Below are 12,818 nucleotides of genomic sequence, written 5' to 3' on the forward strand. Positions count from 1 at the left end.
CGTGCCTGGCTAATTTTTGTATTTTTAGTAGAGACCGGGTTTTGCCATCTTAGCCAGGCTGGTATCGAACTCCTGACCTTGTGATCCACCTGCCTCGGCCTCCCAAAGTGCTGGGATTACAGGTGTGAGCCACCGCGCCCAGCCAGAATGAAATTTTTTTTTTTTTTTTTTTTGAGACGGAGTTTCGCTCTTGTTACCCAGGCTGGAGTGCAATGGCGCGATCTCGGCTCACTGCAACCTCTGCCTCCTGGGTTCAGGCAATTCTCCTGCCTCAGCCTCCTGAGCAGCTGGGATTACAGGCACGCGCCACCATGCCCAGCTAATTTTTTGAATTTTTAGTAGAGACGGGGTTTCACCGTGTTGACCAGGATGGTCTCGATCTCTTGACCTCGTGATCCACCCGCCTCGGCCTCCCAAAGTGCTGGGATTACAGGCTTGAGCCACCGCGCCCGGCAGAATGAAATTTTTAAAAACACCAGGACTGAGAATCCATCCACCCAACCAAGACCCAACAAAGTAGCAGTTACTGCTCTAAATATTCACTCATTCATGAGACTATTGAAGAAATCCAGGAGGCTTGGTGATACTGACCTCACTCTCAGTTCTATCCACAAGTAGTAAAGTACTACTGCCAAATACACCTGGAAAAGACACTTGTCTCCACAACCTGTTACTGAATGCAGCATATAGAATCCGTTCTATTCTGAAGAACACCACGCTCCAAAGGATGTTTTGTTTTGGAGGGACAGCTGTAGGGGAAAGTGCAGCTGGATGCTTAGTAATGCTTCCTGAGTGACTAAATGAACAAAGTGGATCTCCCTGGCCCTTAGTAATAATCCTATGAGATTCCAGGAAGAAAATTAGCTTATTTATCTTCATAGAGCAACAACAAAATGATTCAATATGAATATTGCGGTTCTGAAGTTTGCTTCCTTCATTCTTGGCTTTTGCCAGTTGCAGAACTCCACCAGTGGACATCGAGGTAGTGGGGGGCCAAGAGAGTCTGTGAAGCCAATTATTCATGTATCAAGATTTCAAACTGTCCAAATGGAATTCTGGCAATGTAAGAACTCAGGACAGGAAAAATACCTTGAAAGAATCTACTCTTACAAAAGAAGAGTTTTTGAGATTTAGGAAGAATGGCTGTAGGAAGTGGTGATCGCTGCTGTGTAGTTGGGGGTAAGCTCCTCTCCTTCAGCCTTGCAGGGGGAGGAAAAGCCTCCAAACACTCTGAGGCTGAGGCTTCTCAGCCCAGGAACCCAGGATCATACAATCACCAGGCACAGTGGCCACAGAGCAACCTCCACCTCAAGAGAACAATTCCAGAAGTGACCTCATTGAACATACTATAGAAGATGTGATTTCCTCCTTTAAAAGTACCCTCACAAGGAAAAAGGCAGGTGGCTGCCATTCCCCAGCCACGCATCCCCAGGAACTCTTGGCAGGAACTTGGCTGTGTTGTCCTGTCTCAGAGACAAACTCATCTGTTTTAGGTCTAGCCTGGATTGCTGCCTTTGAAAACAAGGAAAGGTCGGTAGAACATCAACCACGGCATGGAACATCCAGGGAGGTCTCATTTCAAAACCTCATCAAGAACAAGAACCACATGGACTTCTGTGAAGCGATGATTATACTGGCCTGAGTCTGAAAGGATAATGTGTCCCCAACCTGTAATTGACGCCAAGGAGGTAAAGTGGCAGAAGGTCTTATATGAGAAACAGCCCTTTCCTGACAACTTAGTAGACCTGGTTCCTGGAAGAGCTCCGGAAAAACATCCAGGCTTGGAAATACCAATGGTGGACTGTGGTACTTGAGTCCAGTGTGGTGATCCAGCAGCTGTGCAGCATTTGTGACTTTCTGGTTATCTGGTGTTCCATGGATGAGGGTCTTCTGGCCTCCCATTGGCTTTTTGGGACTGGCCTATCTTCTTCACTGATTGGGTGTTTTGTTTGATTTCACTGATGGAGATGAAGGGCGGAAGAAAAGTGGGTGGACCTGGTGGGCTGACCTGGAGAGTGCCCTAGTCTTCATTACTTTCACTTATGGCTTTTCACCAGTGCTAAAGAACCTGGCAGAGTCTCTCAGCACTGACACCATCTATGCCATGTCCGTCTTCATGCTGTTGGGCCACCTCATCTTTTTTGACTATGGTGCCAATACTGCCACTATGTCCAGCACGCTATCCTTGAACATGGCCACCTTTGCTTCTGGCTGCTGGCATCACGCCTTCCCCAGTCCCTGCCTTCATCATGGTAACACTTGCCTCCAGGTTTTTGTCCTGTGGCCCATGTTATAGAAGAGACTAAAGGCATGTACTCCCTGGAGCCATGTGGTGGTCACACTGCTTTTTGTGTTTAGCCTTGGGAGGCTACTGTCTATTAGTGCCGTGGGAGCCGTACTCTTTGCCCTTCTGCTGATTTCTGTCTCATGTCTCTGTCCATTCTACATCATTTGCCTGCAGCTTTTTAAAGAAAACATTTACGGGACTCGGGATGAAGCAAAAATCAAGGAAGACTTTCCCAGGTTCCTCAGCTAAATTAGGGATGTTCTGACAGACTAGCCTCCTAACTAGTATAAAACTTAGAGACAGAGTTCCATTCTGGATGCAGCATGTCAGTGTGGTAAGAGAACAGAGATCAAAACAAAATAAAACGAATGAACCAAAGGCTTGGGTGGTGAGGGTGCTTATCCTTTCTGTAATTCTGTGGATGAAAGAACTTTCTGGGGCCCTCTTGAATTATTCGCTATAACAAACGAAGTGATATGGTTTCTATTTTAAAAAATAACACATTCAGGCTGGGCACAGTGGCTCATGCCTATAGTCCCAGCACTTTGGGAGGCCGAGACAGGCAGATCACCATGGTTGGGAGTTTGAGACCAGCCTGACCAACATGGAGAAACCCAGTCTCTATTAAAAATACAAAATTAGCTGGGCATGGTGGTGCATGCCTGTAATCCAAGCTACTTGGGAGGCTGAGGCAGGAGAATCGCTTGAATCCAAGAGGTGGGGGTTGCAGTAAGCTAAGATTGCGCCACTGGACTCCAGCCTGGGCAACAAGATCAAAACTCCATCCCACCGCCCCCCCCCAAAAAATAACACATTCAAACAAACAAAAAATAAATATAAATAAAAGTCCTCTCACAAAATGTGGCCAGTCTGCCAGATTACAGTGACCCCAGATTCTCCAGTCTCCAGCCTGGGATCTAAAGATATATCTGGCTCTACTTTTTTTGGTGAGGAGAGACAGGCTATGGCTGTCAACCAGGCTAGAGCACAGTGGCACAACCATAGCTCACTGCAGCCTCAAACTCCTGGGCACAAGCAATCCTTTTGCTTCGGCCTCAGCTTGTAGCTGGGAGTACAACTGTGAGTACAACCGTGTGTCACCAAACCAGGCTAATTTTTTTTGTACTTTTTGTAAAGATGTGATCTCACTATGTTACCCAGGCTAGACCTGAACTCCTAGCTCAGGTGACCCTCCCACCTTGGCATCCCAAAGTGCTAGGATTATAGGTGTGAGCCACAGTGCCCAGCCCCGTTTGTTGTTGTTTTTTAATTTATCACATCATCATAGATTAGAACCAACATCAGTGCTGATCTGTATACATGTAATTTCTACCTGAGCTCCTAGCACCAGATCCAAGTCCTTGTATAAACCCTGGGACCATCAGCAATCTCGAAAATCCTGAAAGCGGAATGTATTCGGACTCTACCGGGACCAATATCCTTTTCATGGAATATCTGCTTTTCTCCCCATCAGTCCTATTGGAATACCCACCCAACTGCTTCTTCAAGTCTTTCTTGAAAACCTACAATCACTGCATTTCCTTACAAAGAGGGATCAGAGAAAACAGCTGCTAGTAGTGAAACGTAGTCCTTACCCCTGGGTGTGCAGGGATGGCTGCTGGTCTTCCTGGGGTCTTTCTGAAATGGTTTCCAAGTTTCTTTTTTTTTTGAGACAGAGCCTCACTCTGTCACCCAGGCTGGAGTGCAGTGGCATGATCTCAGCTCACTGCAGCCTCTGCCTCTTGGGTTCAAGAGATTCTCTGGTCTCAGCCTCTCAAGTAGCTGGGACTACAGGCATGCACCACCATGCCCAGCTAAGTTTTGTATTTTTAGTAGAGACAGGGTTTCACCATGTTGGCCTGGCTGGTCTCAAACTCCTGACCTCAGGTAATCTGCCCACCTTGGCCTCCCAAAGTGCTGGGATTACAGGCATGAGTCACTACACCCGGCCAGCTTCTAAGTTTCTCTTAGCTTCCCGTCCAGAAGGCTTCACGTGCTGCTATTACTGCATTACTCGTACAGTAATATAATCTGACCCCTTGCTGTTCTGGCGGTTGGAGATCATTCCAACTTCATGGCTCTGCTTCTAATATAATGTCCCTGTCTAAAATACATACATGCACGTGTACACTTTAAAACAAACAAACAAACAAACAAACAGAACAGATCATCTATGAGACCCAAATCACTCACAGTCAGAGGACATGTCAGGAATTCTGGTCACTGAAGTTCCTTGAAAAATAATACTCAAACACCAGAGATTCTCTATGACTTCCTTACCTAGGAGATTCGTGAACTCAAGCTATTTTATCTGAAAACACTTAAATCTAATCCCAGAATTTAATTTAAGCAACACATCTGTGTATTCTCTCAGAGTAAAAGTTTAAGTAAGAATTTCAGACATTTCCTTCACATTACAGTAAACTATTTTTCAAAAAATTTCCTCTGACTTTCAAGGGTTGAAAATCAAAGAATTTCCTTTCACTAGATGTCATAAGTTGTAACTGCTGTCATCCAGACGCAGGAGTAATTCTGTATAAAAGAACAAGCTTTTTAAAGTCCAATAACTCTGTCTCTTTGGGGGAAGGTTAAAAGAAAAAAAAATTTAAATATAAAAAAGAAAGTTAAAAAAAAAAAGGAGACAAATAATTCTCCTCTAGAACAAAGGGCTTGGGAGCCCTATGCAATAAATAGGGGGAGAAAATGGCACTAAGATGTTATGTAGCCCTTCTAACAAAAAATACCAGGAGGGAGGAGTCGGGGGCAAGGCTGTTTGACGGAGGGCAAGAGGTGAAGTCACGGCTTGGTCTCTTTTACGCTTGGATGGCTGTCAGCACGGGGTATCTGAAAGAAGAACTACCCAGATTGCAGAAGAGAGAGGTCCCAGCCTCCTTGGAATGACATGATGGGAAAGGAGTGGAGACACAGCTGAACGTTACCTGTAAAACTCGAGAACAAAAATCTTCTTTGATTTGTAAACTTGCACTCATAAATACAATCTCTCAAAATAGAATTCAGTGCATTTTTCAACGAATCTTTCCAACAGTGATACATAATATTCTTCCCTTTGGAATCGGTGCTGTTAAATAGACATGTACAATATAGCCATTTTCCAATGCAACATTAGAGCTGAGAACAGGTATTCTGCGGCGAGTGAGTAATACTGCTGCTGTAGGTGCATACACGTTAGGATCGGACGAGGATCTTACTGAGGATTGCATCATAGTAGGGACAGAAGACCATCTTGTTATAGTTGACCAGGCGAGCAAATTTAATAGCAACTTCCTCCAGTTCTCTCTGAACTGGACTGAGTCCCCCAGGGACTGTGGGTAATGGCTTCTGATGACCCGAGGCAAGGTAGGTTTCTAAGAAGGTCAGGATTCGAGATTCTGTGATGAAAAGAAAGTGGTTAGTTGTTTCTTGTCCTTCACCTTACAAACCCCCGAATGTGCTTCAGTCCTCAGCTTTAACCATCACCTTAGGGGAAGTGGTCCCCAATCAATACTCCCAGACCAGATTCCCACAGCACCTTGCACTTCTGCACACTCATCCCATTTATTACGTTTTCTTTCCCCTTTAGATGGTAGTTTCATGAAGGTAGGAGCCAGCTCATCTTGTTCACCACGTCTCCTCAGCACTCAGCACAGTGCCTGGCATGAGACCCAGCTCCCAGGAGAAGCTCAAACACACTTGAAATGCAAGAATGAAGGTGTGAGTGACCGGGCACAGTGACTCACACCTGTAATCCCAGCACTTTAGGAGGCTGAGGTCAGGAGTTTGAGACCAGCCTGGCCAATGTGACGAAGTCCTGTCTCTACTAAAAATGCAAAAATTAGCCAGGTGTGGTGGTACACACCTGTAGTCCCAGCTACTCGGGAAGCTGAGGCATGAGAATCACTTGAACCCAGGAGGTGGAGGTTGCAGTGAGCCGAAACCACGCCATTGCACTCTAGCCTGGGCAACAGGGCAAGCCTGTCTTCAAAAATAATAATAATAATAGAATGAATGCATGAGTGAGTAAGACACGAGTGACTGGAGACATGCTCTGCTGTTAGAGGAGCAACACATCCTGAGACCAATGTTAGCCATTGCTGATGATCACGTAAAAAGGTAGAAAAATAAAGCAGGAATTCCAGGTTCAAAAAAGTAAAGAGACGCACCAGCAGCTGGTGACGTTTTTCCTACTAAGCCTCTATGAAAGCAGCACATGCTTCCTTCTCTGCTGCCTGCCAAGGAAGTCAGGAGCATTTGTAAACTTGTCCTACTCTGAGGAATAATTTAGGTTGATGCTTTTCTAGTCCATTCCCCTTCAAAATGCTTTTGCACTCTTGTGTACCCTCATGAAAAAAGATTTGATCAAGCTATACTTCTTGCAGATTTTATCACAAAAACAATAGAGACATTTATATGGAATGGACTTTTTTAAACTACATGCCCTGCCTCCTGCCTGGGGTATCCTCTCAGGTGCAAATAACTTATGCCCTCCTGAACCTCACAATAGAGACAGAAAAATGCTGACAAGATAAGACCTGCCACCCTTATTTATTTATTTATTTATTTATTTATTCCAAAACAGTTTCACTCTGTCACCCAGGCTAGAATGCAGTGGTGCAGTCTCAGCTCACTGCAACCTCCGCCTCCCGTGTTCAAGTGAGTCTCCTCCCTCACCCTCCCGAGCAGCTGGGATTACAGAGGTGCACCACCCCGCTCAGCTAATTTTTGTATTATTAGTAGAGGCAGAGTTTCACCATGTTGGCCAGGCTGGTCTTGAACTTCTGACCTCAAGTGATCTGCCCACCTCGGCCTACCAAAGTGCTGGGATTATAGGTGTGAGCCACCACACCTGACCCTATCACCCTTATTCTTTTTTTTCTGTTTTTGAGATGGAGTTTCCCTCTTGTCTCCCAGGTTGGAGTGCAATGGCACAATCTTGGCTCACTCCACCTCCTGGTTTCAAGTGATTCTCCTGCCTCAGCCTCCTGAGTAACTGGGATTACAAGCACACACCATCATGCCCAGCAAATTTTTGTATTTTTAGTAGAGACGGGATTTCACCATGTTAGCCAGGCTGTTCTTGCACTCCTGACCTCAGCTAATCTGCCCACCTTGGCCTCCCAAAATGCTGGGATTATAGGTGTGAGTCACCATGCCTGGCCCTATTCCCCTTATTCTTAAGTTAGTTTGGTTCTCTAAGGTTCCCAGAGCTGGTAGCCTCACCAAGTAGAAATCTTTTTATTGTTCTTACCCAAAGACTGGTTTTTCTTTTCTTTCTTTTTTTTAGAGACAGGATCTTGCTCTGTCACCCAGGCTAGAGTGCGGTGGTGGTGCAGTCATAGCTCACTGCAGCCTCAAACTCCTGGGCTCATGATCCTTCTGCCTCAGCCTCCTGAGTAGCCAGGACTACAGATGCATGTCACTGTCCTGGCTAATTTTATATATATATTTTTTATTTTTGGTAGAGATGGGGTCTCACTATGTTGCCCAAGTAGTCTTGAACTCCTGGTTTTAAGTGATCCTCCCAGTAAGGGCTGGTTTGTAATCCCCATGACTACGACTGGCTGTTACAAAACAACCCAGACAGCAGGATGAGAAGCAACTTGCTGGCCACAGGTCTACTTGCAGGCACTTGCCTGCCTCCTTACCAATGGTATAAGTCTTGTCTGAGTGCAGTGGTTCATGCCTGTGATCCCAGTACTTTGGGAGGCCAAGGCAGGTGGATCACTTGAGTCTAGGAGTTTGAGATCAGCCTGGCCAACATGGCAAAACCCTGTCTCTACAAAATGGAGTGCAATGGTGCAATCTCAGCTCACTGCAATCTCTGCCTCCTGGGTTCAACTGATTCTCCTGCCTCAGCCTCCCAAGTAGCTGGGATTACAGGTGCATGCCGCCACGCCGGGCTAATGTTCTTTTTTTGAGATGGAGTCTCGCTTTGTTGCCCAGTCTGGAGTGCAATGGCACGATCCCAGCTCACCGCAACCTCTGCCTCTTAGGTTCAAGAGATTGTCCTGCCTCAGCCTTTTAAGTAGCTAGGACTTACAGGCATTAGCTACCACACCCAGCTAATTTTTGTATTTTTCGTAGAGATGGGCTTTCACCATGTTAGTCAGGTTGGTCTTGAACTCCTGACCTCAGGTGATCCACCCACCTTGGTCTCCCAAAGTGCTGGGATCACAGGCATGAGGCCCTGAGCCTGGCCGCATTAAAAATATTTTAATATTTCAAGTTTATTATACATTTTAAATAGCAATATCTTATTACCATCTTAATAGTTTTATTATATTTGATATGTTGATAGTATTACATACTAATATTTAATAATATTTTAATAGTATTTTTAAATAACATCTTCATTTTGCTATTCAGCTATTTTTGTAACTGCTCCTATTTACTAAGGGCTTACTATGTGTTGCCAGGCACTATAGCAAGTGCTTCACCATCTCGTCTCAGGGAGTCCCTGCAGTGACCTTGTAAGGTTGCTGCTCTTATTTCCCACTTTTAGAGATAAGGAAACTCGAATGACAAGTCACATGCCCAAGCTGCACGGTAAGCCCTGGGGTACCACTTGTGAACCCAGGTGAGTGATTCCAAAATCACAGCCCTTAGAACAATGATGGCTGCCTGGTCCAGTGCCCGTCTGTTGGGTGGCCCTGGTCTCTCTGTGATGCTTCATCACACTGTCTCCTTGCCCATCAGCATCCTAACCCCAGCTAAGCCCTCAGGTTTCTTCAGAGGGGCCTGTCCTCCAGCCCCTCAGAGGGTACAACCCTGCTGCCTGCCTTCCCTCAAACATACCCATGATCCTGCGAATGGGGTCGTCGGGGCTGGCCACAGCCTGGATCTGGCCCTTGAGCACGGTCTCCTTGTCCGTGGTGAAGGGGGAGGACCCACACAGGGAGAGGCAGCTGCTCACCTCCAGGCATACCTTCTCCCCGATGGTAGTGAGGACATCCTTCAGATGGAAGGAGCTGGAGCGGAGGAGGGGAGAAAGGGGTTGTAAGTAAAATACACCTCTAACTGCTCCAGCCGCCCACATCAGGTGAGGACGACAGCATCAGTAACTGGATTTATGTATTCAAGGGACAATTTGTGACTCTTTTCCCTGCCACCTTGCCTCTCAGGCTGTGCATACCTGACCGGGGATCTTTCTTCCTCTCTCTCTGCTAGAAAAGACAGTGGGAAGGGCAAGGGCTCAGAGTATACCAGGACCAATGACCCAAAGCCCAACTTCCTGCTAGCCTCTGTGTGATAAAATCAGCCTGGAATGATCTCAGAATATCTCCATATACCTCTGGAGGGATACACAAGAAAGCAGACATTTGGTAGCTGTGGGACAAGAAGGAGAGAGAAACTATTCACTGGGTGCCCTTTTGTACCTTTTGATTTTTGAAGCATGCACATGTATTAACTACTTTTAAAAGAATAAAGAGGCCCAGTGCAGTGGCTCCCGCCTATAAACCCAGCACTTCGGGAGGCCGAGGCAGGTGGATCAGGAGTTTGAGGTCAGGAGTTTGAGACCAGCCTGGCCAACATGGTGAAACCTCATCTCTACTACATATACAAAAAGATTAGCTGGGAGTGGTGGCAGGTGCCTATAATCCCAGATACTGGGGAGGCGGTGGTAGGAGAATCACTTGAACCCAGGAGTCAGAGGTTGCAATGAGTAGACATTGCGTCATCGCACTCCAGCCTGGACGACAAGCGAAACCCTATCTCATAAAAAAAAAAAAATTTTTTTTTAATTAAAATTTTTTTTTAAAAAAAAGAATAAAGAAACTTCAAATCCTAAAGTTAAAAAAAAAAGAGTACCTGGATACCCTGGGACCCTCAGGCTCTCCCAGGGTCCCTGTAGGGAGCCCCTCTGCTGAGAGGCACGCTGTGAGAAGGTAACTGCCTCTGTTCTGGGTCTAGATCTTTTGTACAGAAGAATTACTGGGGGGCATGGGAGCAAGTCCTGGCACTCACCGTTGGCACCAGCTCTGTGCCCACCCCTGGAGGGCGAGTGTGGATATGGGAGTGCAAGGCTGGGCTTCCAAGGAAGCACTGGCCTGGGTCCCTCCCTCAGCGGAAGCTTTGACAGAATAGTTCTTCAGGCAGGGGACCTAGGTGACAGCCCAGGGCTGCACCTGTGCAAAGGCCTTAGGCTAAGCCCTCAGCTGAGCAAACAGTTTCCTGGCCTCTCAACAAACTAGTCTGACTGTCAAAACTGTTGAACTCCTAGTCACAACATGTGGACACGCCCCACACTGCACTGCACACACCCATGCTTTGTGCAAATTCAGCAGCAAAATTCCTCCATTTTGTAAAGACGAGAATGTTTAGGGGGTACTTCCCTTGAAGAAGTCTCTGAATTGGACCTTGTTAGGTAGAGCATTTGCTTAAAACCACTCAAAGATATTCTATAGGCTGGAACCACAGAAGTCACCCAACATGACTCGATGGTAGGAGTGGTCACTGAAGCCTGCACACATGCACACTTACATGTGTGTTAAGTGTGTACTAGGTCACAACAGAAAATGAATTTCTTGCTGCGTATCCTAGTCATCAACATTTTTGTCCCAATTAATGTCTGGGTTTCAGTTTCCTCATAAGCTCCAGTAAAAGTTGAATGCATTTGAATGGCTTTGGGAGAGAAATAAAGCACTCAACAAACATCAAACACGAAAACCTTGGAGGTCAGGAGACAAACAGCCCCATTAAAGAAAGAAGGGGTCAGACAGCATTCTGTTCCCTGCGTAGGGAGAATAAAGGAGTTGATGGCACTCAGAACTGAGCCAGGCCCCGGGAGGGGCATGCTAACAGGGCATGGAGGACCACGGGACCCCTAAGCCCAGGATCTCTGACTCCTCAAGGCAAGCAACCACTGATACCAGCACTCCCCACCCTACCCATGGCCGACCCCTGCCTGAGCCACTTCTCTTGCCTCCTAAATGCTCCCTCACCTCTACTATGTGCCCCCACCAAAATTTAAATTTAAGAACTGGGTGTAGTGGCTCACGCCTGTAATCCCAGCCCTTTGGGAGGCTGAGGTGGGCGGATCAGAGGTCAGTAATTCGAGGCCAGCCTAGCCAATATGGTGAATCCCCATCTCTACTAAAAATACACAAAAACAAACAAAAAAACTAGCCACACATGGTGGCACATAACTGTAGTCCCAGCTACTAGGAGGCTGAGGCAGGAGAATTGCTTGAACCCAGTAGGCAGAGGCTGCAGTAAGCACACACTGCACCACTGTACTTCAACCTGGTGAACAGAGGGAGACTCTTGTCTCCAAAAAAAAACCAACACAAATCTAATGATGCTCTCTCCCTCTTGTTTCAAACTCTTCAATGGCTCCCTACTACTCTTAGGACAATAACCCAAATCCTCGGTGTGGCCTCTAAGGCCCTATAGGCTACTCAGCTAGTCACATACATTTTAAAGCCACAATCCTAGAGCTTTGCTAACCCTGCAGCTGATTCTAACTTTGACCCTGTGACCCTGAATAAACTCTGCTGGGGTCTTCGCCAAGTGAACCAAGACAGCAAGGTTTCTTCTCAGTTCCTAGAGAGTGGCCCTGGGTTCAGCCTTACACTGGGAGATCCCATCTGGGAGTCGGCTCTCTGCCATCCACCACCTCCCATCCACGCATGATGGTTCCACTTACGGCAGATGCATATCTGTTAGCAAAATCTTCACAATCATCTTGAGTTTCTCAGCAAAGTCAGCCTGGCTAGATATTCCTGGGGCTGCCATGCTGAAGGTGACCAGCAACACGGCCCCCAGGATGGTCAGTTGTTCCAGCTGCAACTGGAGCTCGTGGAAGCGAGACTGGTCCATCAAAACTGTCTGTAATAAACAGAAGAGGCCATTGCTGAGCTGCAGGTCCGGGCTAGCCAGCAGAGGGCGAGAGCGCCACAGCCCCCACACCTGCCTCTGCAGCTTCCCTCAGGGTTTGCACTAGTGGTCAGAGCTTTGAGGGAGTCCCGTGTGAAATAACCCCTCAATCTCAGAGCCCTTCCTCCTGAGCAAGGATGCAGCATAGCACCCTCACTAAGAACACAGGCCTGGGTGTAAAGCCAGGCTCTGTGCTTAACAGCATGACCTCCCTGGCTGGGCACGGTGGTTCATGCCTGTAATCCCAGCACTTTGGGAGGCCAAGGCAGGCAGATCAGATCACCTGAGGTCAGGAGTTTGAGACCAGCCTGACCAACATGGTGAAACCCCGTCTCTACTAAAAATACAAAATTACCTTGACGTGGTGGTGTACATCTATAATCCTAGCTACTCAGGAGGCTGAGGCAGGAGAATCCCTTGAACCTGGGAGGTGGAGGTTGCAATGAACTGAGATCACAGCATTGTACTCCAGCCTGGGCAAGAAGAACGGAACTCCATCTCAAACAAAACAAAAAAGCATGACCTCATGTAAGCGTTCCCAGCTTGGTCAGGTCTCTGTAGAATGGGGACTCCTACATCACAGGGCTATTTTAAAGCTGAAGAAAGATCCTACTTATAAAGTGGCTGGCAGAGCCAGCCCTTGATAAATAAAAGTTAC

At 46.9% G+C, this 12,818-nt stretch overlaps 1 protein-coding gene and 1 pseudogene across 6 annotated transcripts in view; one reads left to right on the plus strand and one right to left on the minus strand.

Annotated features, from left to right (window-relative positions):
• The first annotated feature begins 1,655 nt into the window (after positions 1–1,655).
• On the plus strand, positions 1,656–2,776 carry LOC116555154 (annotated as a pseudogene). Its single transcript, XR_004270403.1, has one exon. The product of XR_004270403.1 is annotated as a phosphatidylinositol N-acetylglucosaminyltransferase subunit C-like (transcript).
• Positions 2,777–3,540: 764 nt separating this feature from the next.
• TCP11L1 (t-complex 11 like 1) overlaps positions 3,541–12,818 on the minus strand; it is a 32,996-nt gene continuing 23,718 nt past the window's right edge. For 2 of the 5 annotated variants that reach the window (XM_032283635.1, XM_032283636.1), the window contains exons 8-10: positions 11,931–12,112; positions 9,080–9,252; positions 4,651–5,676 (exon numbers count right to left, since the gene is read on the minus strand). In XM_032283635.1, coding sequence (XP_032139526.1) covers positions 5,474–5,676; positions 9,080–9,252; positions 11,931–12,112 — 558 coding nt within the window. In that variant the 3' untranslated portion in view covers positions 4,651–5,473. Of the gene's footprint in view, positions 5,677–9,079; positions 9,253–11,930; positions 12,113–12,818 lie in introns of all 5 variants that reach the window. The other 3 variants (XM_032283637.1, XM_032283639.1, XM_032283638.1) reach the window with 3 other exon arrangements.

The sequence above is a fragment of the Sapajus apella genome, unplaced genomic scaffold (genome assembly GCF_009761245.1).
Source record: "Sapajus apella isolate SASKATOON/1434 unplaced genomic scaffold, GSC_monkey_1.0 scaffold14, whole genome shotgun sequence".
In the NCBI taxonomy this organism is placed as follows: domain Eukaryota; kingdom Metazoa; phylum Chordata; class Mammalia; order Primates; family Cebidae; genus Sapajus; species Sapajus apella.